The 19,313-nt window shown below is 35.8% G+C and overlaps 1 protein-coding gene across 2 annotated transcripts in view; it reads right to left on the minus strand.

Moving 5' to 3' along the window:
* Window positions 1–19,313, minus strand: part of ARAP2 (ArfGAP with RhoGAP domain, ankyrin repeat and PH domain 2) — a 188,477-nt gene that overhangs the window by 33,211 nt on the left and 135,953 nt on the right. The window contains exons 25-28 of one of the 2 annotated variants that reach the window (XM_078446219.2): window positions 17,003–17,077; window positions 14,106–14,223; window positions 5,021–5,149; window positions 2,080–3,763 (exon numbers count right to left, since the gene is read on the minus strand). In XM_078446219.2, the coding sequence (XP_078302345.1) occupies window positions 3,720–3,763; window positions 5,021–5,149; window positions 14,106–14,223; window positions 17,003–17,077 (366 nt within the window). In that variant the 3' untranslated portion in view covers window positions 2,080–3,719. Of the gene's footprint in view, window positions 1–2,079; window positions 3,764–5,020; window positions 5,150–14,105; window positions 14,224–17,002; window positions 17,078–19,313 lie in introns of those variants that run through there. The other variant, XM_078446218.2, reaches the window with a different exon arrangement.

Here is a 19,313-nt window from a genome sequence, read left to right on the forward strand (position 1 = left end):
AATAGAAACTTACCAGTTGGTTTTCTCACCATAGAATTTTAACATTAAAAGAAGCCGGGACATTCATGCTTCATGGTGAATATCAAAGACTATCATCAGTTTTCAAGAAGATACTTATATTTGAAGTGGACGAGGCTTACCTTCAACTGTTACGCACATTTGGATTTAAAAAGATTTGATGGGGAGTGGAAAGTAAATTCTTGCAGCGAGACTATGATTTATGGCCTCATACTATTTTTGCTGGAATTTTCTTGTATTTTCTTAAGTTAGTTGATAGTGGATGGTTCAGCTTTCCACGTCTGTATTTGCCAGAAGCAGTTGCATTTTGAACTATTCTATTCTAATGCAAATTTAATTCCAAAGCATCTGTCATATGTAGCAATCTAAATTTAGAAACCTACAGGGATCTGCATTTGAGTTACATCTTATATCTTAAAAGTATTTCTTCCCCATTTAGATCATTAAAACTTGATGCCAATGTATCACATTCGATTGGGGGTAACTTTAAAGATCTTTAACGCTTAAAATAAGACTTCAGCAACTTTATAAAATTATTTACTCTGGAACCTTACAGAAGGTATACATTTATGGTTTACTTGTGATAGAGACGCTGAAGCTTAACTCAATATAAGAGATAATGATAAAAGACAGTCTAATGAGATTAGCTATGACAAAGTCTAAAATGGCAATTTAAATGAAGTTTTATTCCTCCTATCATAATGTCTCAGTCATAATCTATGGGGTAAAAAAGAAATTTGAGGACTATTATCTTTCTTTTCAAGTTAGTTAACTCCTCATTACAATAATGGCAATGACACAAAATGTTTCCAAGAAATAAAATGCTGCTTTTGAAGAACACAGAATTGATTTCTAAGTAGAGGCAACAACATTTATTTACTGTCATAGACTTCTATAAAAGTAAAGTATGCTACCTCATTACCTTAAATGAATGAGCACAAATTAAGTGTCGGATGATTCTAAATCTATTCCTGCTTGTGATGTCGACATTTTAAGTTGTTAAGGTAAAGTGAGAAAATTAAGGAAATGAAAACCCCTAAACTACCCTAAACGCTTAAACCTGCTATTTGATAAAATTCTTGATTTAGCAAGTAGGTGTTGAAAACCTAATGTCAAGCAAAAGTATATGCTTATAATTTGTTACATAAATCAGAAAAATTATCACACAATTTATGAAATGGAAGTCATGTAATAGACAAGCACACACATATACATGTATATTTGTACGTGTAGATACAGAAATAGAAACAGTGATAGGTAGGGAGATGGTAAAATCTGTGGCCAGGAGGCATGGAGTATGGAAGAACAGAGTGCAAAGGATGAGGCAATGCTACTTTGTATGTTAACAAAATATTAAATTCGCTATTTGTTAGTGAGAAAAAATGTGGTTGCTACCAACTACCCTTGTTTCAAATTCTGCTAATTTCCACATGGCTCCCAGGGTAGAATAAGAAAATCTCGAGAAAGGAAAAGAAATCCTTCACAGTGTTCCCTTTCTGCCATAAAGAGCAATGTCTTTCTGAGATGATTCCAGTTTTTCTGCTAACAAATTGACAGGGAAATCACATTTGATTTACTTTCATTACTTTCCTTTTAGATCCCAATTTTAAGTAGTAGATGTAATGAACAGAGCAATAATTCTGGAGTAGGTGGTCACTGTTATTGATTTAAGAGACATTTTCCAAGACAGAGACAAGGTAGATTGAATGTCTAACCAACCTAAAATCTATCACAAAATATATCCCCCTAAGAAGTATTTATAAGCTCTAGATTGCTACAAGACACAATTATAGGAAAAAATCATGACTTAAGAAATTGATTTAAAAAATGAACAACAGGCCAGAATTGTTTTAAAATGACAATCCTAAATTCACACAGATGTAGAACCAACCATAATGAAAGAGATTATTTTGCTTTGACAATCTTAATATAAATCAAGCTCTAATTAAAAACATTTATAAAAATTTTATTGGATAGAAAACACAAAACAAACTTTTTAAAATATTTACTGCATAGATACTATTTATGACCAAAAATACACAACTACTAATATGAAACGGTCCAATTAATGTATTTGCTGATGCTGTTACTCTAAAACCTTTTTTTTTTTTTTTTCCCATGCAGAGAGAAATCATTTCCTGGTAGAAGGAACTATAGATATTATAATAACAAGCTGTATACTGGTTTGGAAACCAGAGGTAGGGATAGTGCAGGGGACAGGCATGTGTTTTATGGCTCCCACTCCATTACAGGCATGAAGGAGATGTGAGAGTCACAAAAACATCTGCTGACATTTTACCCTAGAGAATGTTTCATGCTTGGGTTCTCCGGTTCTTATGCAGATGTTTTGTCTAGACCTTATAGAAGCTTGATGCTTTCACACCACAAGGACACACTCACAACACCATACAGAGCACACACAGGAGTGTATGAAGCTTCGTTATAACACAGAATCTCCTGGCCCAGTTGTGGATACAGCCAATGCACAGTATGCTACTCTACCATTTCTCTGTGTCCTTAAACAACTTTAAAGATTTCTACTCAGATGTCATTGCTCTCAACCAGCTCAATATGATGCTGTTGTTTTTTTCTTTAAACATCAACAGCACTTAAGGGTATCCTTGTGTTGGTTATCCCTCACCTCCACCTGCACAAAACTTTCTTTTTTATCACAGCCTTTAAGATCTTACTCTTGTCTGTTCTTATTCACCTAACCAATCCACTAGCATTCAAACAAGACTGAAGGTATCATGTCTAGGTACGGATTTCAACTTTTTGTTTTGTTTTGTTTGTTTGTTTGTTTGTTTGGCAATACAGTGAACTAGAGACATTTTGGAGGGATACTGGAAAAAAGAAAAGGAAATTCTCACCAGAAAAATAAAAAAAAAATTGCCTGAAAAGATGATTTTCTAAAAGGAAAGAAACCATGAGGACTTATTATATATATATTTCATAATGCTGACAGGACTTGGTTTATAAGCTCAATGTTTTTTCTTTATCTCAGTGTCAAAATGAAAGAATAACAGAATTTAAGAGCCAGAACAGATTTTACAGATAATCTAAATCAGATATTCTGAACATAGGCACCACTGACATTTTGAGCCAAATACTTCTTTGTGAAGAGCTGTCCTGTGTTTTATAGGAAGATTACCAGCATCTCCCATCTCTACTCACTAAATACCAGAAACACCACCCCATCTAGTTGAGTCCGAAGTGCCTGCAGACACTGCCTATGTCCCCTGGGGAACAAAACTGCATCCACCTGAGAACCACTGCCCTACAACATCATAGAGTCATGTTTGTATGAGAAAATTTCTGTTGCAATCCTTAAGAAGTGTAGGTATGTAGTCAAAAACATATGCGGTTATGATAAAGGGATTTAAAATAAGATAAAGGTTTCTAAAAGGTTAAATGTCTACAGCAAGAAGAATAACACCTGTTTGGTTTTTTGAGATGCCCGTAAGATGAGACTGACATAGAAGTAAAGTAGTTCAGCTGTTTGCCTTTTGGAAAAATGCTTTCATGTAAACATAACACACAAAGGACAGACACATAAGACGTAAAAGATGTTATGGTCAATGTCTGTGCCCCCCGAAATTCAAACCCTACCTCCTGATGTGATGGTACTAGGAGGTAGGGTCTTTGGGCAGTAATTAGGATTAGATGAATTCAGAGGGTGAGCCCTCGTGATAGAACGTGTCCTAATAAATCACAACAGAGCTTGCTTCCTCTCTTACTCTCCACTCTGTGAAGACATGAGAAGAACAAAGTCTGCAACCTGGAAGGAAGTTCTCACCAGAACTGGACCATGCTGCAACCTTCATCTCAGACTTCCAGTCTCCAGACTGTGAAAAATAAATTTCTGCTGTTTATAAGCCACCAGTCTATCATAGTTACAGCTGCCACAATAGACTAGGACATTATCATGAAATCAGAAATTTATCAGATTAGCTGTGGTATAAATTAAGCACTTACAGATCTATGGCCATTAGCTGGAAATCCTGAAATCCTTCTAAGAAGGTTTCCAGCATGTAAGAGCTGTACATATATATAAAATTAGACCACAGACCAATCTGTTCTCAAATCCAATATTTAGTAACTGTCTGATCTGGGGCAAATTACTTCATTTTTCTGTACTTCCGTTTCCCCATTTGGAAAATTCAAATCACAATTTAGGAAGCTTAAAGAAATTTAAATGAGCTTTAGTAGGTACAGAGCTTGATTAATAATATGTGATTAATAAATAGTAACAGCTACTATTAATATCAATCATAAAAGTTGTAGTAAAGTTTATCTTCTAAAACTTAAATGATTTCAGAGTTGGTTTATGTACAGTGCCTGCAGTAAATCTTTTTCTAATTTGTCAGCTGATGACAATATAACAGATGAATCAGTTTCAAAATAAAAGTTTTCTGATACCTCACAAAGGTTCAGAGACTGTCCTGCGTGTTTGCCTTGTGCTAACTTTTTCTACCTCACGTGTGTACGTGTCTTCTCCCAGATGGATGGCGGCAAGTATCCTTATTGGGAGCATATCATTTTGTACTTCCTTTTCTTTCCCCTAGTACCACCCCCAAAATAAGTGAGAATTACAAATACTCAGTCTCAGAGTTTGTATAACTTGCACTTGAATGCCCAGAGAACTTTCAAATGGGAACATAATTCAGGAAGAAGAGTCACCATCTATTTAAAAATTAGAAAGACACAAAAGTGTTGCAAAAAAAAAAGTCCTTTTAAAAAAATATAAACCACTCCTTCCCAAAACCTTAACTTGGGACATCAAATTAGCCAGTATTAGCAGTGTGCTACTTTCCAGGAAAATTTGACTTGGGCATGTGGTACTCTGTCTCAATATTCTTCTTCCTATTCTACAATACTGTGTCAAGTAGATTTTGTATGCAGCTTCTCATTTTTTACATTATCAAATAATCCTTGAGCCATAATAATTATCCTTTAGCCACTTGAATTTTCTATTGTAGTTGCAAGGTGAAATAACACCTACCATTATAGTGATTGACTGTGTCAATGGTTAAGAATCTCTTCACCACAAGATAAGCAGAGCCAGGTTCAGCTAGTGAACTCCACCGAAGCACCTGTTCCAACACATTTTCTGTGTAGTGAAGTGGGCGTTCTGCAAAAAAAAATAATACTGAATCAAACTGAAAAAAATAGTAAGTTATCAGCTTTTATACATTAAAAAAAAATCCTTTAAGAAAGATGTATATGCAACAAAAAAATATGACCATATCTTATGTTACACAATAATCATGCTAGGGCTACATACAAGAGACCCTAACACCTAGAACACCATTAAACATATGATGAAATTTACTGTATAAGTGAATCTATGCAGGGACATTTGTTACCCAGCTATTAAAAAAAAAATTCAGAGGTGCTATCCTCTAGATAAAATCTCAGAAATAATGCTATCCTTTTCTAAGAGAAATCAGTTTCTTCCTCTGTTTTTAATTCAGATAATATTCTGGCTTGCTTTTGGAAAGCTATACGAATATGCATGTAATTAATTGTAAAAGGACTAGCAAAGTTAATTTTGCTCAGTAGTAAGTAATAACCTTTGTTTATCCTGACATTAGCATGTTATAATATCTGATCAATACCAGTGAACAATTTATAGCTGATACTATCATAGTCAATTAATATGAAATTATAAAATATGCCTAAGAGGCACCTGGATGGCTCAGTCAGTTAGGCGTCTGACTTTGGCTCAAGTCATGATCTCACGGTTCATGGGTTCAAGCCCCAGCAAGGACTCTCTGCTGTCAGCACAGAGCCCACTGGGGAATCCTCTGTCTCCCTCTCTCTCTGCCCCTCCCCTGCTCTTGCTCTATCAAAAGTAAATAAAAATTTTTAAAAAAAATATGCCTTCAACAGAGAACAGATGAAAATAATCAAAATACTACTACATCATTTATATCTATTAGTGAGATATTATGTGGCAATATTATGTATTAACTGTTGATACAATAGGCCAAAAGCAAGAAGTTAATGACATCTTAAACATTTCTCCTTGATAAATACTCATTCATATGTTTTGTTTTAGGCAATCATACTTTTAAATGTGTTACAAATTCTTAGCACAGAGTTAAAAAACAACAACAACAACAACAACAACAAACTGGTCTTAGAATCACAATCAAAGCTTTATAATAAATTTTTTTTCCAGATCAAAATATGACAATCAGTTAATAAAATGTTAGAACCGAACATAGGCTGGAATAAAAGAAATTCAAACCTTTTCACAGTACCCTGAAAATGGCACAATTGAAATAGCAAGAGCATCAGCTCTAGCGTAAACATGCTGATGCAGCTTTCTCAGGGTCACAGTCGAATATAAGTCAATTCAACCCTTTCATCCCCTCCTAAATACAAAAAGCACAGCATTCTGGCTTTTCACCTTCAATTAAAGTAAAAACACTAATGACAAACAAAGAGCATGTCAAGAGCATCATACTCACGTAGGAACCATGATATTTTAATTGGTGATACAATCATAAGTAAAAAGACCAAATATATCACATCACATCTCCTTAATACTCCTCTCCCCCTGCTGTGACCTCAGCATTCCAGAATGTATCAATAATCCCCAGTCCACAGAAGAAAAAAAAAAACAAATTTTTCTGCTGTCATTGCAAAGAACCAGATTTTTGCTTTACTATTCAGTATTTATTAGAGCAAGCCTACTCATTATGACAATGGCAATTAAAAAAAAAAAAAAAAGCAACTAGGCCATACATTTTAAAGACAAATCTACCTCTTGTGTACATATATATACCCCTTAGTACACAGCAGACTGCTAAGTACTTAACAGACATTTCTTTTTTTTAATGTTTGTTTATTTTTGAGAGAGAGAGAGAGACAGCATATGAGTGGGGGGCGGGCAGTGAGAGGTAAGACACAGGATCCACAACAGGCTCCAGGCTCAGCTGTCAGAACAGAGCCCGATGCGGGACTTGAACGCACCAACCGTGAGATCATGACCTGAGCTGAAGTCGGACGCTAAACTGAACCACCCAGGCGCCCCCTTACTAGACGTTTCTATGGTGGACTATAATTAACAGAAAATATTTGGTAATGAATCAGCAGACAAAATTCTGCCAAATTTCAAAGTCAGCCAAAATCTTCTATGCTGTCAGTCCCATTTTTCTTCAAGTAATTTTCTAAAAGTTTTGACAAAGGTCATAACTTCCTATAAATTGTCAAAGTTATAAATTCAATTGTTGATTAATCCATTAATGGTTGTCTTCTATTAATGGAGGTTATAATTAGAATTAACTGTATTTCTTAAAAAAAACTAATTATAGAAGAAGTACTCTCTTTACATTTGGCATAATGTATGTAATTCTTGGTTCCACTACTTGCAATCTCTGGGATGGTACTGATACCATTAACAGTTGTCATTTCTGGAATAACCATGTATCAGACAATACATACCAGATACACAGGTTATCACTTTTAATCCTCACAGCACTCTTCATTAGGTATCATTCATATTTTACATATAAAGAAAAACAAGGATTAGAGGGATGACTTGCCTAAGGCCAAAGAGCTGGTTCAAGAGAAGAGCAAAGATGTGAACCTCATATCCACCTGACTTTAAAACCCAGTATTTTTAAACACCAACTTAAGTTTTATTCTGGGCAAGTATGTGAACTCTCACATAATTATTTTCTTACATGTAATTTGGAGAAAAAAGTATCAACTCACCAAGATTTTTCTGAGGACCAAACATAAGTAAAAAAACAATGTCAATTCATACTTCCCTCTTCACTTTCCTATCCTTGGTGACAAGATGGTAAGGAAATAATACCAAGAGACTTTCAACATCCTGCAGTTAAGGAAACTGATGAGCCCACAGTCGGCTTAGAGGTAAGAATTATATTCCCAACTGGAAAACAGTATCTGGATTAAAATAAAATCTCACTCTTCTTTATTATCAAATTAAATTGGTAATGAAACTTCCAATTATTAGAACATTTGCATTAAAGAGGGTCCCTATTATAAGTAGATAGATACTACAGTGATAGCTCTAACCGTTGAGTGATGTTACAATCACAGTATAACTGACACCACAGATACAGAAATACAGATTTGCAAAAAAATTTGCTAAGTATGTTTTTCACATCAGTATCATATTATGACATGCTTTAGGACAGTGAAAATCCTGAATATCCAAGTTCCTGCATAAAAACAGAGCTGAAACATGGGATGAAAAGGTTACGTATTTATTAGACTACCAATGCTATGTTTATAAAATGGCATTAAAATCCACCTTAAGAGGTAATAGGCAGGGGAAATTGAGACATCAAACGTTGCTAGAATATAAATTCCTACCAATAAACAAGTTTTTATTTACAGTTCCATTTGCAGCCATCTGTCATGATAGATTATATGGTATGTACATCATCTGGCATTAGGGCATTACTAGAAATAAATAACTCAGTTGCTTACTATCTATAGCATAAAAATTGCTGAGAACTCAGTATAGTTATTTGAGAAGAAAAGGTTATGGAGGAGATTATTTAGTTACATAAATCACATTATCATTATCTTTTTTACATTTTTTTTTTTTTTTGAGAAAGAGAAAGAGTTGAGAGCACGAGTGGGGGGAGGAACAGAGAGAGAGTTGGAGACAGAGAGAATCTCAAGCAGGCTCCACACTGTCAGCACAATGCCCCAGTGTGCAGCTCGAACTAACAAATTGTGAAATATTGACCTGAGCCAACATCAAGAGTCAGATGCTTAACCGACCGAACACCTCATAACCAGGCGCCCCTCATTTTCCATATCTTAAAATCATGTCACAGAATAAACCTGGCCTGCCTTGTTAAAAAGAGAGAGAGCTATCCAATTTCCACTGTAATTAACAGGTGTTGTCCTTAAATTTTGGGCAGTAATGACACAGACATGTTTGTTTTCTCAAACAATCATGATTATCCCAATAGTTAAATTCTTAGCGCCAAACTAAGAGCTATGCAAGTTTTCTCAGTCCTGTCCACACAGAGGGTGAAAGCATTTCTGTGTCATCAGAAGAAGGGCTGGAAAGAATCCTGATGAAAAAATGAACAGATCTTCCATATCACAGTAACTATGAGGAAGAAACAAGAAAATGTTCTGATACTCCTTCAGAGAAAGCAACTGCTTCAAAAAAACTTGAACCGCTCAGTGAAGAAGCCCACTTAAATGAGGCCCCTTGGGTGTTTTTCTTTTTTTTTTTTTTTTTCCTTCTTCCTCCTCTTCCAGCATGTGAAGGCCTTTCCGTTTGAAGTTGAAGCATTAAGATAAGAGCATACTTCAGAAGATTAGCTCTGGATGAAGGTGGTACCCTTTCCCAGGGTAGGTTTCAGCTTGTCTTAATGACTGGCAGCAGTGGATGAAGGTTACTTAGCATCTTTCAATGAATAAGACAAGAATGACTGTTTCTCTACCCAGTACAAATTTCAAATGTCCCACCAGACCTTTACTTAGAGGGGAAACCAACTCAGAAATTAGCTGAGCCTAGAATTTAACTCAGCTTTACATACATATTCTCAAAGTATTTATATGGTTTTAATAGCTCATGTTTTTCCATCAATCTGACTACCATATAAGCAAAATAAAAGTTGCCCACCATTTGCTATGGTCTGAATGTTTGTCCTTCTCAAATTCATATGGTGATACCTAATACCCAATGTGATGGTATTAGGGGGTAGGGCCTTTCAGAGAGGTCTTGAATGCAGAGCACTCATGCATGTGATTAGTGCCCTTGTAAAAGAGACCCCAAAGAGCTCCCTTCCATCATGTGGGAACACAGGGAAAAGACAGCCCTCTATGAAGCTGAAAACAGGCCATCACCAGACACTGAATCTACTGGCACCCTGATCTTGTGAAACTTCCCAGCCTCCAGAACTGTGAAAAATAATTTCTACTATTTATAAGCTCCGATCTATGGAATTCCACTATGGCAGCCTGAATGGACTAGGACACAATTTCACCAATGACAGCAGTGATGCTAATGATATATGAGTCACAAATTGACATGCTTCTATCAGTCTGCTTTGGTACTTGTCATACCCATGGCAATTCCATTTATAGGTTTAAGAATCTATTTTCATTATCCTCAACCATATAGGGGCTTCTGAGCATTTATATAACATATTTTCCTCTTATTTTTATATAACTAGGGTATTATTTTTTAAAAAAACTAAATATAATAGAGTATCTCAGAAGAGTAAAGGAAACGTTACAAAATAATTATAAAAGGGGCATTGGATATGATAGGGTAGAAAATTTAGTGACACCTAAAACAAAATCCAGCACTTCTGGTTCACTTACCCCTCTACCTCTCTATCTCTCAGACTATTTTTGGTTACTTGGGGGATTTATAATTATATTTGAAAAAGCAGCAATTCTCTACTGACATTCTTCCTATCAACTACAATCTTGTGACTACCAACACCTTCACTTTTAGCTTCTTTTTACATTTTACTTTATCTTCCCTGCATGCTACTAGAAATAAAGCTTTTAACATTTCAGCAGGTCAGGTGGAACACACAGGTTCCATCTGCTTCAGTAAAGCCAGCACAATCACTGGCCCCTCTGCTGCTCTCCTAGCACTGCTCCCTTAGAGGCAGTAAAAACGATCTTAGCTTTCTCTTCTGGAGAATTCTACTTAAAGAGTTGACCGGATATTAAAACCATGCCAAATGTGAATTCTTAACTCCATCAAATGTATTCTTTCTTGGTGTACACGGGGTGTTCCTTTGATTATCCCATGTGTTTTTATATTTTCATCAAGATAACTTTTTTATTATTAAATTTTTTTTAATGTTTATTTATTTTTGAGAGAGACAGAATGCAAGTGGGTTAGGGGTAGAGAGAGAGGGAGACACAGAATCCGAAGCAGGCTCCAGGCTCTGAGCTGTCAGCACAGAGCCTGACGTGGGGCTCGAACTCATGAGCTATGAGATCATGACCTGAGCTGAAGTCGGACGCTCATCAGACTGAGCCACTCAGGCACCTCTTTTTATTATTATTTTAAAGTTTATTTATTTGAGAGAGACAGAGACAGCATGAGTGGGGGAGGAGCAGAGAGAGAGGAAGAGAAAGAATCCCAAGCAGACTCTGCACTGTCAGGACAGAGCCGGATGTGGGGCTTGAACTCACGAAACCATGAGATCGTGACCTGAACTGAAACCTAGGGTTGGACGTTTAACCAACTGAGTCACCCAGGAACCCCAAGATAACTTTTTGAGTTAGAAAGAAACCAAAAGACAACAACAACAAAACAAAAACAAAACAAAAAACCCCACTCACTCTAATCTTACAATTTGTGAAGTACTAATTGTCATATGCAAGTTAATAACCAGCCATTTTCAGAGTAAGCAGCCTTTCATTTCCCAACATGAAATCTAGTAACAATGTTGCCAGATATACTGCAACCTCTCTTCTAGCTATAATTACTTCCTGTCTTCACTCATTCTGCTTGCTCTTCTCAGTCAGGAGGACCAATGCCCAAAGGCATAGAGCTCCAATGATGTGACACTGGGATATGCTTTAAATCAGTCCTTGAGAGAATAGGGCAGTGGGAGAGGATGTCTATCCCCAAATCCATGATTCATTATTTTGCTGCAGATGTCCTCATAAATTCAACAGAAATAGAAGCACTTGGGAAACAATCAGCTGTCTAAGAGCTAAGCAGGGCCTTGAAATCTCCTAGTGATTCCTAGTCTCTAAACAGGAATTACTTTTCATGTACCTTCTACTTGGATACATCTAATCCAAAGAGCAACAGTCCGAATCACTCAAGTTCCGAATGCATGTATTTTTTATTCCACTTCAGTTAATAAGATATTTTTAGGGTCCATTCTATATCACTGCACTACACTAGAGGTAGTGACAGATAGAAAGGTCTAAAAAATAATGGCAAACGTCCTGAAAAACTAATATTCTGGGGCAGAGGCAGATACACGATACTATTCTACAAGTCAGATAATATGCAGTATTATGGATTGATAATCAAATAATCAGAAAAAGCTCAGTGGGAACTATGTTTATTTAAACATCATCACGGAAGAAGGACCACCTAAACTGGACCTTGAAGGACAGGCAATAAGCACCTAATGAAAGGGTTTTAAAACAGTGGAACAATATGATCCTATTTGTGATTTAGAAAGATAACTTTGGCAGTAATACGAGAGTTATCCTTTACTTACAATTACAATGAAGCTAGTAACCTAACCCTTTCCTTACAATTAAGCAACAAAAAAATCAAAAGACTGTACCACCTATATACCATATAGTAATGAAAAACTGTGCTTTACTTATTTAGATTTTAACTGTATGGCAACTATGTGTAAGGCATTATGGCAGACACTAGAGACAGAAAAAAGAAAGTTCCTCCTTCCTTCCAAGGAGCTCTCCTCAAGAGACACAAAGTGCAATGGAACCCTTAGTATGGGTTTTAAAGGAGGTAAACTGGTTGCCCAGAAGGGGGAGAGTAAAGATGCATTTGGGAAATAGCAGCCTACCCTGGTTAGGCAAGGACCAAGAATGGAAGAGATTATCTATCAAGAACATATATGATGAAAAAAGATGGCAAAGGAGATTGGGTCAGCAAAAAGCTACCACTTAGTGGATAGACAAAGGAAATTTGACAAATGAAATAAAAGGAGTAGAGAGAAAGAAGGACAATCCAGGTAGTATCAAATACAGAGTGAAAGACCCTCAAAAGGAATGGGAATAGTCCTTAGTTATAAACCCTATGGAGAGGACAGGTAAAGCCTGAAGCAAATCAACTGGGCTTAGAAGCTGGGGGTCACAGTGGTCATCTGCTAAACCACTTTCTGTAAATGGGAGAGACCAAATATGGAGACACAGCATGAACCAACACCAAAGCATGGGAGTCACTGAAACTTGACAATTAATATCTAAAAATTACTTTTTTATTACCTCTTTAGTAGGAGTTAGATTTTTAAAGAATTATGCATGATAAAAACGATATGAAAATATGCAGACTAATGAGAGACAAAATAGTTGACATCCCATTTTATTTGAACATTGATTACAACACTCCTACTAATACACGATAGGGTATTTCAATGTTGAATTTTAATTTTTATCTTGAGCTTGCAGGTGGCAAGATTTTACTTTTGGCAGTTTGACAGCTATACTTGAAAGGGTCCCAACACCTTAGTAGGTAGCAGCTAGACAGATGGTCAAGGGACAAAGACATTCTGCATCTTTTTTTTTTTCCTAGAGGTCTTTAAAACCAAATGGTGTCATTAGAATGTAAAGCTTATTCAGCATCTGACTACTGGGATAGTCAAGGTGTTTTAAAATCTCTACCCTTCCGTGTCTGAGATAAAAGATGATAAAATATCTGATCTACTCCACTAAGATGAAAAGAAGAAACAAAAAACAAAAAATAAGCTGCTACTAGCTTAAAAAAGTTTTTTCTTTAATAAGTAATAATCTTTTAATCAACATTGTTTTTGTTAAAAGAGCAGTGTATAGGAAATGAGATGGATAGTGATAGTGCCATTCAGAATAGTTATAAATCAGGGGTGCCTGGGTGGCTCAGTTAAGCGCTGGACTTCGGCTCAGGTCATGATCTCACAGTTCATGGGTTCAAGCCCTGTGCCGGGCTCTGTGCTGGCAGTTCAGAGCCTGGAGCCTGCTTCCCTTTCTGTGTCTCCCTCTCTCTTTGCCCCTCCTCTGCTTGCCCTCTCTTTCTCTCTCTCTCAAAACTTATTTATTTTATGTTTATTTAACATTAAAAAAATTAAAATAGTTGCAAATAAAATTGCTTGTCTTTACAAACAAAGGCCTATTTCTTAAAGTAGCAACATGGATGTCTAATGCTTTGCATTATATTTCCATAGTCAATAAAATAATCCTTTAGATGAGTAAAATCATAGGAGGGCAAACTCAAGTGGCAATGACATAGAACACATGCACGGAGGTAGAAGGGAATGAAAAATGAGAAGTTAACCTTTAAAAAACACAAAATGTTCATAATTGCTTGGCACAAAAATAGTACTTCTTCATACTATAAGGAATTTAAGAATCCTATCATGAAAATCACTTACCTAGCTCTTCATTTTCAATGACTTCAAATGTGGCCCAGATATCACCTTTCACAGGAATTATATTTTTTATTGCTAATATATCATTAGTTAATTCCTCTGCTTCCATCACAGGAGAGATCTGTAAGAGAAGCAAAATTTCTTCAGAATGTACATCAGACACAGAAATAGCTATATGACAGAGCCAATAGTGGTCACCCCATCCACCAACTTACGACACTCTTAAGTTTCTCCCTCAGTATGTTTACTTAGCTTCTCTAAGCACACAGAAGAAAATACGCAAGCAAACAAAAAACAGCATATTCAGATCTTCTCCATAAAATAGAATACATTTTAATGTGAGCACATGAACATCTTACAATATAGACATAATCTGGGAAAGTCTGTTTTTTTCTCAGTGAGCAATTAGGGAAAAAGAAAATGTACCTAATCATACACAGAAGATCTTTCACTAGACAGTGAATCCAACAGCATTCTAGGAGTAAAAAATTTCACTCATCAGTTTTATATTCATAAGTTCAAAGTGGTTTGGATGATTCAGTCTGGGCCCAGAATTATACACAATCGACTGCTGTCTACCATGCCAAAAAGCCCCAGGGTGTTAGTGGTTTGTGGTGGGCCCCACTATGCCAAGTGACAGATGGTGGGGTCCCAAAGCATGCTAGAGCCAGGACTGCAGGGCAGAGGCCAGCTCTACAAGAGTCCCAAAGCCTGAGGCCATGGCATAAGCATGCTGTCTTCTTCAGGGACTTTTGGGATTTTCGATTTGTTTCTTCGTGTTTTTGTTTCTGCCAATCTTAAATGCACACTGGACAAAAGCAAGCTGGCTTTCTTCAATTTGAATTTAGTTGTAACCGTACACAAAGAGAAGATGTTTTAAACATTAGGATACTGCGACTGCAACCTCGTTTGCACATTTTCAGTCGAAGTATGCACCTATTTTAAAAGTTCTTCCAACAGGAACGTGCTTGTTACCATTTCTCCTGTCCATGACCCATCATGAGCATATCGCACATATGTAAGTAGCACAGAACACCTTCCATTACAGGTAACTCATACAGTCTATTTTCTGGACTTTGTGGAATTTAGTACTTTCTTTGGAATGTATTAATGATAAAATGAAGTCCACTATCTTTTATTTTAAACAGCCCAATGAAACATAATCTTGAAAGAAAAAAAAAAATCTCACTATCTGGGCAAAGTGGAAAACTGTAGTAGAAACATCAGAGGAATCATTTCAATAATGCTGCTCATCTGAATGGCTCTGACATTTTTTTAAGAAGCATAACCCTCTCTTAAAATAATAAATTACTGAGAAACCAAACCGCAAGAGAGGCAGGGAGTGCCTCAGGTAGACATGGGAGTGGAAAACTGAACTCCATTCCTTGTCCCAGAGGGCTCCCAAGGACAGGGAGCTCCTAGAACTGCACACGGTACACTTTGCAAATTATTACTCTAAGGAACATAGAAATCAGTATGATGAGCATCAGGTTAGGAATCTGATGACCAAGGTATGTATTCTGGCCTTAACACTTTTAACTTCCAGTTTGCATTCATGTAAACTTGAGACATTTCCTGTTTCACCTGCTTCCTGGGACTTAGGTAACAACCAACTGAAATAAATATAACTGAATAGTCTTCCAAAGTCTTAAGCATGAAACATATGTTAATGATTATTTTTACATAGTTTTTGCTATGTTTTTAGAGAGAACTTGGAGTTCTTATAGGTGAAACTATATAGTCCTTTACATGCATTTACTTAAAATAAGAATTTTGCTCAATTATAATAACTTGTGTTAAAATGAGCTACTAAACAGTGCGTGTGTAAGTGGAGCTAAGTCATGTGCTCTGAACACCTCCTCTAGCATGAGTGATGGACTCGTGCTGATTCTCTGTATTTCTTCCTCGTGTCCCCTATGATCAACATGCCACGATCAACATAGGAAATCAGATGTGGCCAAGGAGTGGCCTGCCTCTTTGGAACAAAACTTATTACTGTAGCAGTTCACTCCATGTTCTAAGTGAGTTAACCAGTGCCACGGAGACACAATATGTAATTGTTAAAAAATATAAATTAATAATTACAATGCATCTAACAAAACTGAAGCCCAGAAATACGTAACATTGTGTTTAAATATTGGACTTTAGATGGCAAAATGTCTTCTTCAAACATAGAATGTAGTCTTACTAAGTAGGAATCTGAATTATCACTGTTACCCTCCCCCTAAGGCAGACTAAGTACTGAATTATGGCAGCACGAGAGGGATACTTTTAATTCAGGAAAAAAAAAAAAAAAAAAAAGAAAGAAAAAAAATGATTCATATTCTCATAAAAGAGTTATCCAATATTCAAGTAAATTGGAGACAGAAAGTCTAGGATACAAGAGTAGAAGACTATTAATAAATAATAAAATAATATAGGACTAGTAGTAATTATTAAGTGCCAATAGTAGTATTATTTGTGCCAGGCAATTCACCAAGTGTTTTACACCCAGTATCTTACTGAGGACTCACATCAATGATACTATGTAAATACTCTAATTTTTCCTCATTTTATACGTGAGATGATTGGGGCTCAGACAGAGTAAGTTTATTTGCCTGATATTAAGAAGCTAGGAAAGGGAGGGGCAGCTATTTGAGCTCAAGTTATTTTTTTAGAACCTATAGAATATCATAACCATAACCTAAAGTGCATTAAGATGTTCTCTTTCCAAATACCTAAGTTATGGAATTCCTGGAGAATACTGGAATTAAAAGTCAATCGTGGCAATCAATCATGGTTTGAACTGGACAGGCGAAATAAAATACAAGAGACGATGGAAAATTCAAGGTACATAAATTAATGTGTATTAATAGTTGCGATTTCCAGAAGTACCCTTTACATCCATCTTTAGGACTCACCCGAATTATAATGCTGCAGTCGGGTTCTTTCTTTTCTACATACACTTCAATTAACAAATCTCCAGCCTGGGAAACCTAGGAAAGGGCAGATGTGAAGAGAGTAAATACAGGCATGTTCTGAGAACATACTTCTGACACTTAAGACAGAAAGTCCTAGTCCTTTTTTGAAATATTTCATAATAATGAAATGAGCCTGTTAATAGTACAATAATTCTCATCTTGCAGATGTGGTTGACTAAGAAAAAGGAATCTACACAAAGGATATAATCACAGGGCAACTTCTTCATCTCTTAATTAAGAATTTAGTGTCCTGAAATACTCTTATATTCTTACTAAAATAACAAACCTGTCTGCAACGGGAATACGTGCACTTTCAACAACATACGCTATAAGGGCCATCACCATGTATGTTAATAGGAGAAACAAAATGAGGAATGAAAAGGATCCATATGTAATTGTGCTCTAATCTACAGGGTGGGTAAATACCCATAATTGAAAGAGAAAATAGGCATTGCTAGATTTTCAAAGCGATAATGCACAAAAATTGAAATTTGAGGATAAGTTAGGTTGGAGCTATATTACAACTACAAAAAGAGTAAGGATAGTTGGCAAAGAAAAAAAATTTGAAGTGAAAGAATAAGATAGATAATAAGGAGAGGTTTTTATTTTAATTACTTTCAGCCAAGCATTAAGTGTTACATTATTTGGGTCACTATTATAGACCAGGAGGCATATTAAGTGAAGAAGAGACACTCCTTAACAAAACAAAAACCGTAAGATACCACCATGTAGATCATCAGTATAATGAGGAGAAGTATAATTAACACAGAATTTAAACCAATCTATGAAAAATATCTTGAGCAGCTTTTTTCAGAAATTGCCTTAAGTTATATAACCACTTAGAAATAATATCTCACAATTTAAAAAATGGTCATAACGGAGAAACTATCATTCTGAAGTTAAATTTGCCTAAGAATAAAATCTGATGAAAAAAATAGTAAAGAAAACATCTAAAAAATGTACTTTGAAGAAGTGTTTTTAATTACTCTGGCATTACAGACTTAGAAAAGCTTATTTCCAATTTTTCTTACTCATTTTTGATGATACACAAAAATTCTAGGAAAGAAAAGATACAGTTGACATTTCTACTTTTCACTGTGTTTGCATAAACAACTCTCCAGGAAGGACACATTTTAAAAATTAAAAACGCAAACACAAAGAACTCACAGAGTGAAGCTAAAACAAGAATAGCTAAGAAATTTAAACAGGGATAAGACATGGAGCCTGTCAGAAAAACACACCAGAGCAGAGTTTTGAATGGATTAGAGAAAAACACAAGCAAAAGAACAGGTTTTTCCAAAGTATTCTACTTTTCCTGTCCAATTACTACTATTTTATAGACAATTCTTTTCTTCTACTTACGTATACTTAATTAAAAAGCAGCCAAGACTCATTTCATTATTGCAATATGAATATAAAAGATAAAAATGCAGAAGGACACTCATATTTTATCTTATTACAACATAGGTAATGCTGCCAAAGATTATACCTTGGGCTCACACAACCCTTTATTTCATGACTGAGACTACCCCCCCTTGCCACCCCCCCCCCCAAAAAAAAAAACAGTCATTCAGGAGAACTAACTGATAATGAGCCAGATTTCTTAGTTTTACAGGCTACATTAATTACTTAGGGTCAAAATGGAGGCGATGCTTTCGTAGGTAAGTACTGTCATAGTGCTAGCACTCAGGGATCTCGGGCACTGGAATGGCAGCCCTTTCTCCTCTCCTTCTTATGGAATAGTAGCTCCTAATAAGCTCCTAATAGTAGTTCCTAGTAAGGAAGCATTTGCTTCATTCTCTGAGTATATCTATAAACAGAAGATACTCGACCCATTTATATTATTTACATTTGTATCCAGAATCCACTACAACTCCTAAGTGATTAGAAGAAGATTAAATACCAATTTTAAGAAAGTTCAGTGAATGCTCATCAAACAAGGAAAGGTACCCTGGAAAACGGTAGTGCACCCTGAACACACAAATCCAATATAATGCAACTGAGGAAAGCAAAAGAAGATTTAGAAAATAGTCAATTTCAGACATAAATCAGCGTATGTTACAAAGCTGACATTAGAAAAATTCCCACTAATATAATCATCTGAGAGCATGCAGAGCAAAAGCATAGAAGAGATAATTTATATTTTCAAAATCATAATGGAAAAAAGAATCATTACGGAGCTGAATTTTCAATTTAGTCTTGTATTTCTTTGGCTTTAAATGCTTCCTTTGAAATCCACTCGTATTTTTAA

This window comes from Panthera onca, chromosome B1, assembly GCF_046562875.1.
Source record: "Panthera onca isolate mPanOnc1 chromosome B1, mPanOnc1 haplotype 2, whole genome shotgun sequence".
NCBI lineage: Eukaryota > Metazoa > Chordata > Mammalia > Carnivora > Felidae > Panthera > Panthera onca.